At 37.5% G+C, this 14,098-nt stretch overlaps 1 protein-coding gene across 3 annotated transcripts in view; it reads right to left on the bottom strand.

Annotated features, from left to right (window-relative positions):
* Positions 1 to 14,098, bottom strand: part of PTPRG (protein tyrosine phosphatase receptor type G) — a 681,808-nt gene that overhangs the window by 16,673 nt on the left and 651,037 nt on the right. For all 3 annotated transcript variants that reach the window (XM_054595580.1, XM_054595582.1, XM_054595581.1), the window contains 8 exons: positions 9,904 to 9,986; positions 9,582 to 9,716; positions 8,441 to 8,575; positions 6,247 to 6,419; positions 4,664 to 4,799; positions 3,975 to 4,121; positions 1,022 to 1,115; positions 92 to 168 (listed from right to left, as the gene is read on the bottom strand). In XM_054595580.1, the coding sequence (XP_054451555.1) occupies positions 92 to 168; positions 1,022 to 1,115; positions 3,975 to 4,121; positions 4,664 to 4,799; positions 6,247 to 6,419; positions 8,441 to 8,575; positions 9,582 to 9,716; positions 9,904 to 9,986 (980 nt within the window). The remainder of the gene's footprint in view (positions 1 to 91; positions 169 to 1,021; positions 1,116 to 3,974; positions 4,122 to 4,663; positions 4,800 to 6,246; positions 6,420 to 8,440; positions 8,576 to 9,581; positions 9,717 to 9,903; positions 9,987 to 14,098) is intronic.

Raw genomic sequence — 14,098 nt, 5'->3', positions numbered from 1 at the left:
TGGAAAATGACGTCAGTCACATAGGTGGTATCTGCTCTTTAGCACCTTTAAGTTTCATTGACTTTATTTATAATTAACTGTTGACTCTCACCATGATATAAGAAGCATTAATATAATCTGTTCCTTTCATTCCAGGCAACGGTGCAAGACCCACTCGAGCACGCTCAGCTGTCATTTGGAAAAAACAAAAGAGCACATTTGCCTGTTACACACAGAACCAACAGTGCTTTCTGAGATGTACTTGGTAAGTCATATATCCTCCTGGCTCCCCTTTCTTTTTAAGATTTACCTATATTTTTAACCAAGCTAAAGTGTTACCAGCTCAGGCAGAATGTAAAATGAAATTATGCTACACACTCCCAGGACATAGGCATTGTAGGAGTAAAATTTTACTGTGGGAGAGGTTTTCACAGCACATCACTAATACTCTGTGTGGAGATGACAGAGGGTTTCAGATAAATTTTACTATGGTTTGATACTCCTACACTTGTACCACTATATTTTAATCTGCTCTTTTGCCATCCCCTTATCCATATCTTTCCTCCCCATGAAGGGCTTAAAACACAGTGGCCTTTTCCAGTGGAGGTAATCTCTCCTGTGATCACCCACGCCTGTGTCCACAGCATGCGCAGTATCCTCTACTGTGTCCTGAGTTATTTATACAAAGGGCACCACCTATCAACAGTGCTTTGATCTCAATAGCGAGAATACTTGAATGATATAGTTACCAGTGGAGAGATGAATCTGGGAATCTATGTTTTAAAGGAGTATTGATGCCACAGTGATAACGGATAACAATTTTTCTTTTCATTAGTTAAGATATGGTAGAGGCCCCTAATTATTGAATTTTCAGGTGAACGGAAACTAGATTTCATGTCCCACAGATGTGGTAAATGCTGGCACTGACCCAGCGTTGCTGTCCTCGGCATAACCTCTCCCCTGTCTCTTTACATGGTAACATAATATCCAGTGAAAAAGATGCTAACACACTTAACCAAGGCAAACTGATTTTGAATCTTACATGGCACGACTGAAGAGTTTCTGTTCTTTTCTTTGTTACACTCTTTCTGAGCACTAAAGCATTCCACATATTTTGCATTACATTGTGTGACCAGCTGAAAGAAAAACAACATTGCAGTCTTCATTCAAAGGCAGAATTGTGGACATGCTAACTAATCTTACTGTGATAATCATTTAGCAATATATACATACATCAAATCATTACCTTGTACACCTTGAACTTAGACAATTACACATATATATCAGTAAAGCTAGAAAAAATAAAACAGCCAAAAAGGAATAATTGATGACATCTGCTTGATGATCTGGGATAAAACACAAATAATCAGATTACTGAGGAATAAAATCAGTTTTATGCCCCTGAGAACATTTTTTGTGTTTCATTAGTGGTACTTCTCTCAATTATCTTAGTTGTTCGTATGCGTGTGCTTTTTCCCCTCTTCACTTTGACAGGCTCCCATTTATTTATAAATGAGCAGTCAGAGGAGGACCAAGGGCTCGGACTTTCCTCTGGCAGCTTCCTCTGCGTAAGCAAAGGGAAAAATAAGAACGCTTTCATATAAAGTGAATGTCATCACAGGGAACTCTGCTATTTTTGATGTGAGGCTCCTCTTAAATACAAGCAAAATCAAGGGACAGGAAGCAGGTGGTTAGCATCCAGAGGCAAACTCAGGCTGCAGTCAGGGAAAAAACCCGAGCGTGGGTCCTGGCTACACTGCTATGGGCAGCAGGAGCCGGGGCAAGCCACTTACCATCTCCAACCTTGCCTTTTTTCTTTATAAATGTGGCAGCATGTCTATCCTACAGGATGCTCGGGAGGTGAAATACAGGGTGGGGAAAAACTAGGTTTACAGTTGTGAGTGTGTGAAACACAGAGTTTATTCTTGTACTATTAGTTATTAATTTTTGTATGACTTTCCATCTGAACAACTGTAGACCGACTTTTGCCCCACCCTGTATTTACAAACATCCTAGAACTGAGTATCACTCAGTAGGCCTTGGATAAATGTTACTTATTTATGTTTGCATTACTGTTAAAAGGTATTAAACACAGCAACATTTTTAAGTTCTGAGTAAGTGGGAAGCCTCTCAGGTGTATGCTTCTCTTATTTCTACAATCAGGCATTAGGCTTCTTTCTGATCAGTACTATGTAAGTAATACATATTTACTGAATTAATCTAGATTTTTCCATTGATGTCATTGCTTTTGTGAATTTTTTTCTTTTAATTCCTCAGGCACAAGAGCTACCCTAGGAAAAACTGCCTCATGGTAGTAAGTGCTAATCCTATTTCTTAAGAGAGTTGACTAAGATCTCAGTAAATTTCTGTTGAAATGACATTGTTCTAAGGCTGTTATAAATAATTAGCCCAGTAGTTTGGCTATTCCTCCTATTTATATGAATAGGTTGAACCACCTTGTCAGTCCTACATATATGTATACATTTTGGCCCATCGTAACAGAGGACATGGGAACTGTCTCCTCCCAATGCTTTAGTACTAATGTCAAAGACGCTGGATGCAGTTTTCAAGTTTCTGATTCTTGTTTTTTTCCTTCTACTTAAGTTCTAAAGTGTTTAGTGTCTGTGAAAGGACCAATTACCTGGTTCCCAATGGAATGAACTGATTTCTTTGATGAATGTTTTAGAAAGTATGTGTAAAATATTATAGAAATGGAACAGGCAGCATTTAAGAAACGATGGTTCATATCGTTTACTCATATGAGGAATCTAATGAACAAACTGAACTAACAAGCAAAACAGAGACAGACTTATAGATGGAGAACAGATGACAGCTAGTGGAGGCGGAGGTAGGTTAGGGGGTAGAAGAATTGAGCAAAAAGGAAAAAGGACTCATGGACTTGGACAACATGTGGTGATTGCTGGAGGGAAAAAGTATAAATGGACTAAATGGTAATAGAAAAAATATAATAAAGATTACTTAAAAAAAGAAATATTGGTACTTAATATTTTTTAAGAGCTCATTTTAAACATTTAAAATGAGACACTATGCCCACATTATGAATTATGTCAAATGGTATTTAGAATAGTTTGGACATTGTGAAGGGAGAGCTAGAAATATGAAATTGTTATGCTCAAATGCAGTAAAATTAATCTTTTTCACTTCATCTGACTTTGCTTGGCTGTCTGGTTTCTTCAGGTGAGATTCAAATGAAGGATTCAAAGTTTTACTATGAAAACTAAAACTATATAGATTCATCTAATTCTTTCCACCCTAATACAAAATGAGAAATTATGCAAAGACCAGTGTGCAAAAACATAGAATTTTAGAAGACTGAGACTCTACGAAATAGGAAAGCACTTAGTGATTAGACAATATTTGACAGTTATAATAAATCCTTTGAGATAATTCAGCTTTTCTGATCTTAATTACTTTAAAGTCCCTAGAGTCTCTTTTTTCACCATTTCTTTAAATCATCTCCATATAAACCTTAACTACCTTTTAACTTCTTCATGCCCCTATGAAAGAAAAAAAACAATCATTTAAGGAAAAGTTAACTTTTCTCAAGTACTCTTTAGTAGATCTTCTCTAGTTTCTAAAATATCTACTAATATAGTCTTTATTTTTTAGGGCAATGTGTCAACAATAACCATTCTTAATAAGGATAAGATAGATTAGTTCAGAAAAAATGCAGATGGTATTCTTTGGACTGTAAGGACTGGCTCAAAACATTATGTCATTGCAGTCAAGGGCTGATGTGTTTGTTCAGATAAAGCTCTAAATTGTTCAGGAGAAAATACAGCACCACACTACCTACTTAGATACCAACGATGCACACAGAAGTCGAACTTTGTATTTCTTAGCATTATGTTTGAGGAGTATAAATAGCAATCCATTTCAGTCTGTAAGTTCATGCAAAAGAGACATAACCCTAAACTCAAGGCATTTCTTTACTTCCTTGCTTTTTTACCAAAGAAATGTATGTGAAGCACTACCTTGAATTGTTTTTCCAGTCGTGTTTTTCCTCCTACTCCTGGTATAAGGATGCTATTTACGTAGCTATGCAGTTGATTTGAAGATACTTCAGTCTCTTTTCCAAGAATGGCTTCCAACAAGGCATCGTGGATGAAAATGTACTGCTCCTAAAAGGTACAGTATATGGTAGTCGCCTCCATCCCATCCATAAAATCTACTTTTGATGAGCTCTTCCCCTAACAGGCACCTCCCAGTGAATTCCTTCAAGCATGTATAGTTATGCGGTTTGCCCCAATACTTACTTTGTAACTTATTTTAAGGTAGAGACTGTGTTGAGTGAAGTTCTATGTTCTATACCATGCCCCAAACAGTAGGTTCAATGCAGCACACAATGGATAAATATATGTTCATTGCAGAGCTTTAGAACCATTCTCTCATATGCTATATATTTTTTTCATTCCCTAGAGTGTTGAACACAGCCCTAGATCCAACTGTATTGGCTATGTAAGTGCTGGTGTAGTTGTTCAGAAATCCAAATTGAAGATTCAAACACAAATGAAAAACTGTGAGCTGTAAAGAGTACCACGGTCAGGATGCCTTCTAATAAAAACCTGTAAATTCTTTCAAGCCCTATCTGTCTCTTCAATCTCATTCAAGTTCCTGTTAAAGAATGTGCCAGTATCTCAGGACACTGGCGGCCACTCCTTACCTCAGTCTGGACGAGGTAGTTACGCTGTGTCCTGATATGCTTCAGGAAACCCAGGACATTAACTGTGCTTTTGTCTTTTATCTGTTGCAGCATGCTGTCTATTACAATGTAGGTGCCTGTCCTGCCCACACCGGCGCTGGAAGAAATGGGGACACTCAACTAGTGCCTATTGCTTTATCACGTCATGAACTGCAGATTAGAAAAATTACCATCTCGATGGCTAGTAAGTGCAGAAATAACCCTTCTGTTTAGATAGATTATTCATCCTGGATAGTATCCAAAAACTTAATATATTAAGACATTTCCAATTCCATGAGTCTTCATGGGAAGCAAAGACTGCCTTTACACCATAGGAGCTGCAGACAACGATGCATATGAGCTCTCCCGGCCTCCTGCGGCGGCAGCCATCTCCCCACCAGAGCCATGTCCACGGAGGCGCCACGGAGGGGGTTCTCCTTGCTGCTTAGGCATGTGCCTGGTTCTCTGACTCTCCTGGTGGTTCGGGGAGTGCCTGTTAGCCGTTCAATAAACCCCCTTTTGCCCAACTCCTCCAACCTGCTCAGCGTGAGAAAGTTCCTATTTAAAGGGGTGCTTTCCTTTAATAATCCAGATACAGAATAAGAATATTACATCTAGACAATTAGGCCTCTTATTCAAGTTTTCAATGGTTATGAAACAAAAATAGGAAGATCTCAGTTTTGTCGTACTGAGTAGCAAGCTTCTTTTGGTAAAATTCTCCCCAATAGGTCCCTGTTTCATACAGGTTTGCTGATATGCAAGCCCTTTTGATAGACATTTATCTCTGTTTTAGTGATTCCTACCTGGGTTAGCAAACATGTACAGTTCTCATGGGCCTTTAAACAGAAGATGGGTTTTAATTTCTGCAAAGGATCTTGCAGAGCATTAGAACAGCCCAAAGAAGTGCTTAGAAAATGCTGTGCACAACATCCATTTGAATACCAGAATGAAAATAAAAAGTCCAGAATAAAATTTCAAACAAAATTCAATAAAAGCGTTTTCTAAATAACCAACTAAGGTTGTCTGAGGTAGTTAAAGAAAGAAAATGGATTTTACAGAAGGCTTTCCCAGTGCTTTTGAATAGTTTATATAGCACGTATAAACTAAAATTTTGAAAATAAAAGCCTTTTATACATACTGTAATTAATGTTATTTCAAGGAACTCACAAGAAAAGCCATATACAAAACCTTAAAATCTCTAGCATGGAAAGTTCTAAACTTGTGTTTAAGGTCAGATTTTTACATATTATGAGCAGCCTGCAATTACCCTATGCACAATGGAGACTTTATTATTAATAACAGAATAATATTATAAAAACTAGAAATTCATCCTTTAAGAGTAGATTTTTGTTTTAATCTCAGAAGCAGAAGATTTAATTCATGGGAACAGAGTTACTTTACATAACTCTAACAGGTCTTATTGGTCCCAGTTTTCAATGGAAGACTCAAGTTTCTAAATCAAACAAAACAGCAGCAGGGTCCAGATTCACAAGGCCCATGCCCACTGCTCTGCCCACTTCAGATGCAGAACCCAGGCAGGAGAAAGGGAAAGACGTCAGCCCCACCTGCAGTGCACCAACACAGGGCCCATTTCTGGAGTCCGGGCTGCTGAGGATCTCCTCACGAAGGTCAGGACTGGCAGGGCATACTCGGGAACTCCCATGTCAGGCCACTGTGTGTAGTGATACTGGATCACTACCCTTTCATTCTGACGACCCTTGGGATTTCCCTTCTGACCCTTTGAGAATGGCGAGAAAAGACATTTTTCAGCTGAGTGAGGGCATTCTGGAGATAATGTAAGCATGTTAGGAAACAGCACCTCTGATCTCATTCATCCTAATGTTCCCGGGCCAGGTTAGTCCCTCTGTTCCTTTTTGTTGCCATCTCATGCCATAAATGGAGAAACTGTCCTCCCTGGATGAGAAGTATTAGACATCTCTTAAAGTTACACCAAGAATGAATGTTTAAAATCAGGTTTTTTTGGATTTGGAACCTTACAGAGCTTTGCAATCTGCCCACAAGGCCTCTATTTCCTGACTTTTTGCAACAGAAGGCCTGAGTGCTCTGCTCTCATCTGACTGTGGGCCATGACTCCCACTCCTTCTCCACTGTCCGGACGGGGCCTTCAGGAGCCCAAGTGCTCGCTGCCGCTGTGTGCACTTCAGGAAGTGTGGGGAAACCCTAAGTGACTAATGATTCTGTGCCTCTAGAGTCAAAGGCAAAAATAAATTTATCACTTTTATAAATGAATCTTTCAGAGTAGTTTTCCTTTAAGTGGCTAAACTTTTTACATCTTTAACTACTTGGAATGAAAAATTCCTCCAAACAGATCACTTGCTATGATACGTCTTGTCTTATTACCAATACCTCTAAAATTAAAAAAAAATTTTTTTTGATGACTCAGCGTCATTAATAAATCAACACTGAAGCTTGTAGAGTGTTCAACCCTGTGTTACAAAGACCCTGGATGGCTTTGATTTCTTAATTCTTCTGTTAACTCTCATTTTCCTGTTTCTTTCTCATTTTCAGTTATCACTTTATCTTCTTATCAGTGTGCAAAACATCTGAAGTTTCCACGTGACTTCTTCCTTTGACTTAAGCTGCTTCTAAAATAAGAGTAAGTGGGCCATGTTTAAATACCTGAAGGGTTTTCATTTTCATGAGTAATGGGCTTTGTAAGTATAAACTGATTATTGGTTATCTTGAGCCAGCTAATGGTTCTATTATAGATAACACAGATAATACAGTGCTACTGATTTTTAAATACTCCCTATATTCTTGGGAAAAACTATACAAAGAAAGTTTCTGCCATTCTTGGGAAAAACTATACATAGAAAGGACTGTTAGCCTTGGGCCACAGATGGGCTTCAGAGCCACTGAAACTGTCTATAGTCATTTGATAAATGAATTCTTCTGGAGCAAGGGGGCTACAGTTTCATCACATTCTCAAAGATGTCCAAGACTCAAAAAATAAAAATTAAGTCTAAGTGCTACAAACAGCTGCTATTTCTAAGTCTCTGTAGAGTAACTTAGACATTTCTAAGTTACATTTTCTTGATGAGCGTCTGTCTAGAGTTCATAGTACTGCTGTACTGATCTATGAGTCTTGATGGGACAGTGGCGTTTGAACAAGAGGAACTGAGGTAACTTGAAAGGAGCATTTCCATAAGGTATGATTCTTAGGATGTTCACAGTTCTACAGAAAAGGGTTCTATTTTCAAGTACCGTTGGGAAACACTAGGCAAAACAAAGTTAAATAGGTTTCTTATCTGTAGCACCCTAATCACTTGTGTTCGCTGTACACTTCTACAGGGGGGAGATATATATATGATGTAGCATTAGTTTCCCATACTCATTAGGTAGCAGGATCTGATTTTTTGCAAGTATTTTACAGGCTTAGTATTCCCTGAAACATGCTTTGGGAAACAGTACTTTAAAGCTGTCAGAAAATTGGAATTAAAAAGCTAACTCAACAAACAGATGCTGCCGTATCTGCTAGATACCAAAACCTAAGACCTTAAAAATGAAGACTTCTTCATAAAGAGATTAAAGAACTCAATCAGGCCAGTTAAATTCTATTACGTGCTTTGCCAATATCTTTCACACAATGCATTGATGTCAATCAAAAGTGTTGTGAAAAAATGTTTTAAAATGCTTTTTAAAAACTGAGTTCGTTCTGAGAATTGGCCTTTGTTGCACAGTCATTTTCATACACGTTTAAAAAGAGACGCCTGGCATCCCATCCGATTCCTCCAATACCTTTTTCACTTTCGTATTTCTGACTGAAAAACGACGAACAGTGTAGCAGGCGTGTACTTTTGTGCTCTTCAGTGTGACAATAATGTTTCCATACTCCTCACTATTCTCTGTTGGCCAATACTGATCACATTTTCGCTGCAAAAAGAAAAAAGTTGTAAATTGCAACTGCAATTGTTGCTCTAATTCCACTGGTGACAATGTAACTTCTAATGACAGTGTTAAAATGCAGGTAATAGCACCATGTTGTCGACAGAAAAAGGAACTTGTGGGCTGAATTGCTTATAGGAAGGCATGACCTCTGAAGAGGTTACTCTTGGAAAAAGTTTGGCCAAGATCATTTCAGAAATGAGCCTAGTATACATGATCATCTTTCAACATGTGCTATACTATCAAGTGGGCTTAAGAAAGAAATCTGTATGTTGGACCTGTAAGACGTGTGGGTAGGGTATGTTTGTTACAAAGGGAGCTTAAGTGAGGCTGGACTGCATTCACAGCTTGGGTCTCCAAAGGCAAAATAGAGACTTCAACAGTCAAAGTGAAGCTACAGTGATTCAGAGTAATAAACCTGGAACTTAGCCCATGCTGCAGCCTAAATTAGCACCATCTATTATAAGTTTAGTATCTCATAAACTTTAAATTATTAATTCTCTTCTTTAAAAAAGGTTCTTTTAATCATAGTCAAGGTGTTTAAACAGTCTTTACTTCCCCCAAGCAGAACAGTTAATACTGTCCTGACTATACTATGTTTTTTCCCACTTCCCTGCCATTTGTTGTTCTTCATCTCCTCTACATGTGGAAGCCCTTCCTGCTCTTTTTGGCCTCTTAACTCTCCTCCTAACTCATCATCCAAGTCTCACTGCAAATATTGGTTTCTTTATAAAATACCTGTACCAGAAGACACAGTGCCCCACTTTGCAGCATCCCCCGGACCCTATTCATCCCCGTATCACAATGGGTCCACTCCTGGGAGTGCACAGCTCTCACTCCCCCCAGACTACAGGCAAGGAAGGGGCCGAGAGGACACTCTGCATCTCTGTAACTCTTTCCACAGTTGGTTGAGTTCCTACGCTAGAGCACGTACTCCGCAAATATTTTTTTGAACAAGGATACACGATTAAGATAGTAGCCAGAAGGTTCTTACTCTTCCTTTTTCCACAAGGTTTGTGATCATGACAATGATTCCAGTGTTTTGTTCCCAAATCATCCTCCAGAAATCTTCAAATGTAGACTTTAAAGGTCCCTGGGTGGCGATGTAGGCTTTTGCTTTATTGTAACCCTTCAAAGATGACACAGCAGAAAGTAAGATGAAAGCAGTATCCCAGACTAGTTAATAATTCAAGTGCCATCCATACTAAATAGGCTGTGTTTTCAATGAAAGCTCCATGCAGCATTAACACGCATTCAAAAGTCTCTGTAGCACTCCTCATGATCAGAAATAGGTTTATAAAAACATTTTGACTTACGTCGACATAGTTTGCATTAATGTAGTCGCTGTGCTTAGAGTCTTTTCCTGGTAAAGGTCTTAACTTCACCCTACTGTGATCATCTATAGAGGATAAGAAAACAAAAAAAGTAAAACCAAACGGTATAATTAAAAAACTAGCAGCGTTCTGAAGCACAAGACAAGGCAAACAGGTTATGTGGTATCTCTCAGACACTCTTGAGAAATCTTTTGGCAGAAGAACAACTAAAAATCAAAAGATGTAGCATTTGAAATCATCTCGAAAACAGGGATGCTTCTACCTCATGCTCTGACCTGTGAGTGCCCCCAAAATGAAAATTACGGCTTTTATTAGTTCATGTAAAACAACTGCAAGTTGCAGACCCCCCAAATTTCCTTGTCTTTACTTTAAAACCAATTGCCAAGGTCTTTGATTATCCATGCCCCCCCTTATCCTCTTCCCATTAGTACAAATATAAAAAAGTGATTTGTTATATCAAGTCCACAATATCTATTTTCAGGAGAGTTCACTGCTAAATTCAGTCTGACTCCCTGCCATGCCAACAGAACCCGCATAGTTGAGGGAGTTAGAGCTGCTTGTAAGAGTAATGTCACTGCAGGAATATGAAATCAGTGACCAAATTTTAGGATCCACTTAACTTCAGCTTATGAACAAAAGGGGTGATGCTATGTGTCTCCAGTTGTTCCACAGAATGAGCTTGTATTTTTAGGGTAACAAATTAAACGCCAAAACCCCAAACTTATGAAAATAAAACAAAGCTGAGGTGGCAATTTTATTTTCCTTAGCTAGAAATGGGAAAAAGCCAATTCACATTTCTGTTTATAGTCATGATTGTCAAAGGCTAATTCAAAAAGAAGTCTAATGCATGGATTAGCCCAGACATGACTGATGGACTTACCAAGCACCTCTGGAAAGCCCTCTACATTCTGGGGACTGTGACTTGCTTCTGCTGTTCTGACAAACTCTCAGATCAGAGCTGATATGAGCAGGGCTGCCTGATATAAATAGGCCCTATATAAAAAATTTCAACTAAGGTACCTGCATCCAAACAGTCCTGACTTATTAGCATTATACTGTAAATTGTTATTTCTCAGGCACAAATAAAAACATACTCTTCAAGTTGCAATTTCATATTTAATAAGGTAACAGAATGGCTAAATAGATTGCTATAGGAGTTGGTGTGGTGGTATCCACTTACACCTTGAAAGCTGTGATGCTCTGTGAGAGAAGACTTTCTTTGCCTACATTGTTTTTCTGGCACATTCATGGACAAATTTTACTTGCTTCATGACATTTCCATGCTACTCTTTGCTTTATAAAGGCATTAGAGTAGGAGTAGACTTAGGTGACAAGTGATTCGTCCAGGATCTGACTAAGTGGCCAAGAGAACACCAAAACTCAACTCCCTGAACTTATGAAAATTGAACCACATGTTATTTGAATTTGTGACAGTAAAACGACAATGAACTTGTGAAAGTATATCTGCATCTAACTGGAGATGGTGGTTTTCCAGCCAAACACTATGACCTTTGGTCACATCACAAAGCAGTTGCTTTGATTTCCTGCCTCTTCTTTGCCACAAATGTTTAGCCAAGGCAGTGAGGTCACTAGAAATAAAGATTGCTATGGTGGAGAGAATGGTATGTGTAGATATATGCAAGACACGTATATGTATATATCCCTGCCTGAGTTATATGGTTTGAAATGAGCTAAATAGACAAATAATTGCTCAGTCTCAGCAAAGTGAGCCTTGACTGGCTGGCCAACAAACATAGTCAGAGTCAATTTGTTTAGGACTTGGAGAGAAAAGAAAAATTTCACTCTTGTCCCTTGCTCTCTCTCTTTTTTTTTTTTACCTCCTCATTCTCTCAGATAACTGAAGCAAACACTCTTTTTCAAAAATGACCTGTGGTTCTTTTAAAACTATCTACAGGGAAAAAAAAAAACACATCCTATATTCATAGATGACACAATCTTGTATTTGGAAGTCTTAAGAAATCCACAAAAAAATAACTGTTAGAACTAATAAATGAGTTCAGCCAAGGTTGTAAGACACAAAATCAATATACAAAAATCTACTGTATTTCTATACATTCAATGAACAATCTGAACATAAAATTAAACAGACAATTCCATTTACAATTGCATTAAAAAGAATAAAATACTTAGCAATGTTAAACAAAAGTGCAACACTTGTATAATGCAGGCTATAAAACACTGTTGAAAGAAAAGATGACTTAAGTAAATGGAAAGGCATCCAATCTTCATGAACTGAGAGACTTAATATTATTAAAATAGTAATGCTTCCCAAATTAAAATTGATCTACAGATTTGATGCAATTCATACCAAAATCCAAGATACATTTTTTTACAGTAATGAACAAGTTGATCATATGGAAACACAAGGGACCCGGATTAGCCACAAAAAAAAAAAAAAAAAAAAAAATTGAGAAAGAAGAACAAAGTTGGTTGGAGGACTCACAGTTCCAATTTCAAAGATTATTACAAAGCTGTAGTCAATAATCAACACAGTGTAGTACTGACATAAGGATAGGCATTAATGGAATAGAACTGAGAGTCCAGAAATAAACCCTATACCTTAATCCATTAATTTTCATTAAGGGTCTTAAGACAATTCAATGAGGAAAAGAAGAGCTGCTTTTTAACAAACAGCACTGGGAGCCAACTGGATATCAATATGCAAAGAATAAAGATGACCCCTACCTCCCATCATATACAAATATTAATTCAAGGTTGATCAAAGACCTAAATGTAAAAGCTAAAACCATAAAAAAAAGTCTTTGACAAAAACATAGGCGCAAATATTCATGATCTTGGATTAGGCAACGGTTTCTTAGATATGAAATGGAAAGCACAGGCAACAAAATAAAAAATAGATACACTGGATTTCACCAAAATTAAAAAAAATAAATGCATTAAAAGAGGACACCATCAAGTAAGTGAAAAGGCAATGTACAGAATGAGGGAAAATATTTGCAAATTACTTGACCAGGGGTTTGCATCCAGAATGCATGAATAGCTCTTAACTAGGACAAAAAGTACATGTAATCCACTTAAAAAATAGGCAAAGAATGTGAAGAGATATTTCTCCAAAGAAGATATACAAATGGCCAATAAGTACACAAAAAGATGTTCATCATCACTAATCACTCGGGAAGTGGAACTCAAAACCACAGTGGGATACTACTTCACATCTATTAGAATGGCTCGTCTCAAAAGAAAAAGTAACAAGTGCTGACAAGGATGTGGAAACACCGGAATCCCAATATATTGGTGGGAAGGTAAAATGGTGCAGCCACTCTGGAAACCATTTTGGGAATTCTTTGAAATATTAAACAAAAACTTACCATATAAGCTAGCTATTGCATTCCTAGGTATAATCCCAGGAGAATTAAAAATATATGTCTCTGCACAAAACCATATATACAAATGTTCATAGCAGCATTATTCATGATAATAAAAAAAATTAAATAACTCAAATGTCCACAAATGATAAATGAGTAAACAAAATGTGGTATATCCATACTATAGGGCATTATTCAGCTGTAAGAAGGAATTAAATATTGATATAAGCTACAACATGGATAAATCTTGCAAACAGCCTGCTAAGTAGAAGAAGCCCAATACAAAAGGCCACATATTGTATGATTTCATTTATATAAAATGTCAAAAAAGGCAAATCTATAGAGACAAAGCAGATAAGTGGTTTCTAGGGAGTTTAGGGGGAAAGGGATGAATTGAGTGACTGAGTAGAGAGGTTTCTTGTTGGGGGTGCTAAGAATGCTTTATATCTAGATAGTGCTGATGGTTGTACAACTCTGTGACTATACTAAAAACACTGACATTTAACTTTAAATGGGTGAATTTATATGGTATGCAAATTATATCTCACTAAAGTATTATTAAAGACTACCTACAGTAGTGTTAACATTTAAGTGGTCTAATTTAAATGCACTATTACATAAAATTCTATGTATGTTAACCATATGTGCCTCCGCCCTTAATATCAAAGCATATATTATCTGCCAGTGACCCAATTACCAATGGTTATGAAAAGTGGCATTCTAACCTTAGAAGTGAACTGTGCTCCTAGGGTATTCCTTGAGTCTCTATAAGAATAACACTTATTTGCTTGAGTGAGGCATCTCCGGAGTACTCTTTTTTAAAAAAGTAA

The sequence above is a fragment of the Pteronotus mesoamericanus genome, unplaced genomic scaffold (assembly GCF_021234165.1).
Source record: "Pteronotus mesoamericanus isolate MK-2021 breed Mesoamerican mustached bat unplaced genomic scaffold, CSHL_Meso_final scaffold_54, whole genome shotgun sequence".
Classification (NCBI taxonomy): Eukaryota; Metazoa; Chordata; class Mammalia; order Chiroptera; family Mormoopidae; genus Pteronotus; species Pteronotus mesoamericanus.
Note: the sequence above shows the minus strand (reverse complement) of the source record. Positions and strands in the feature narration are given on the sequence as shown.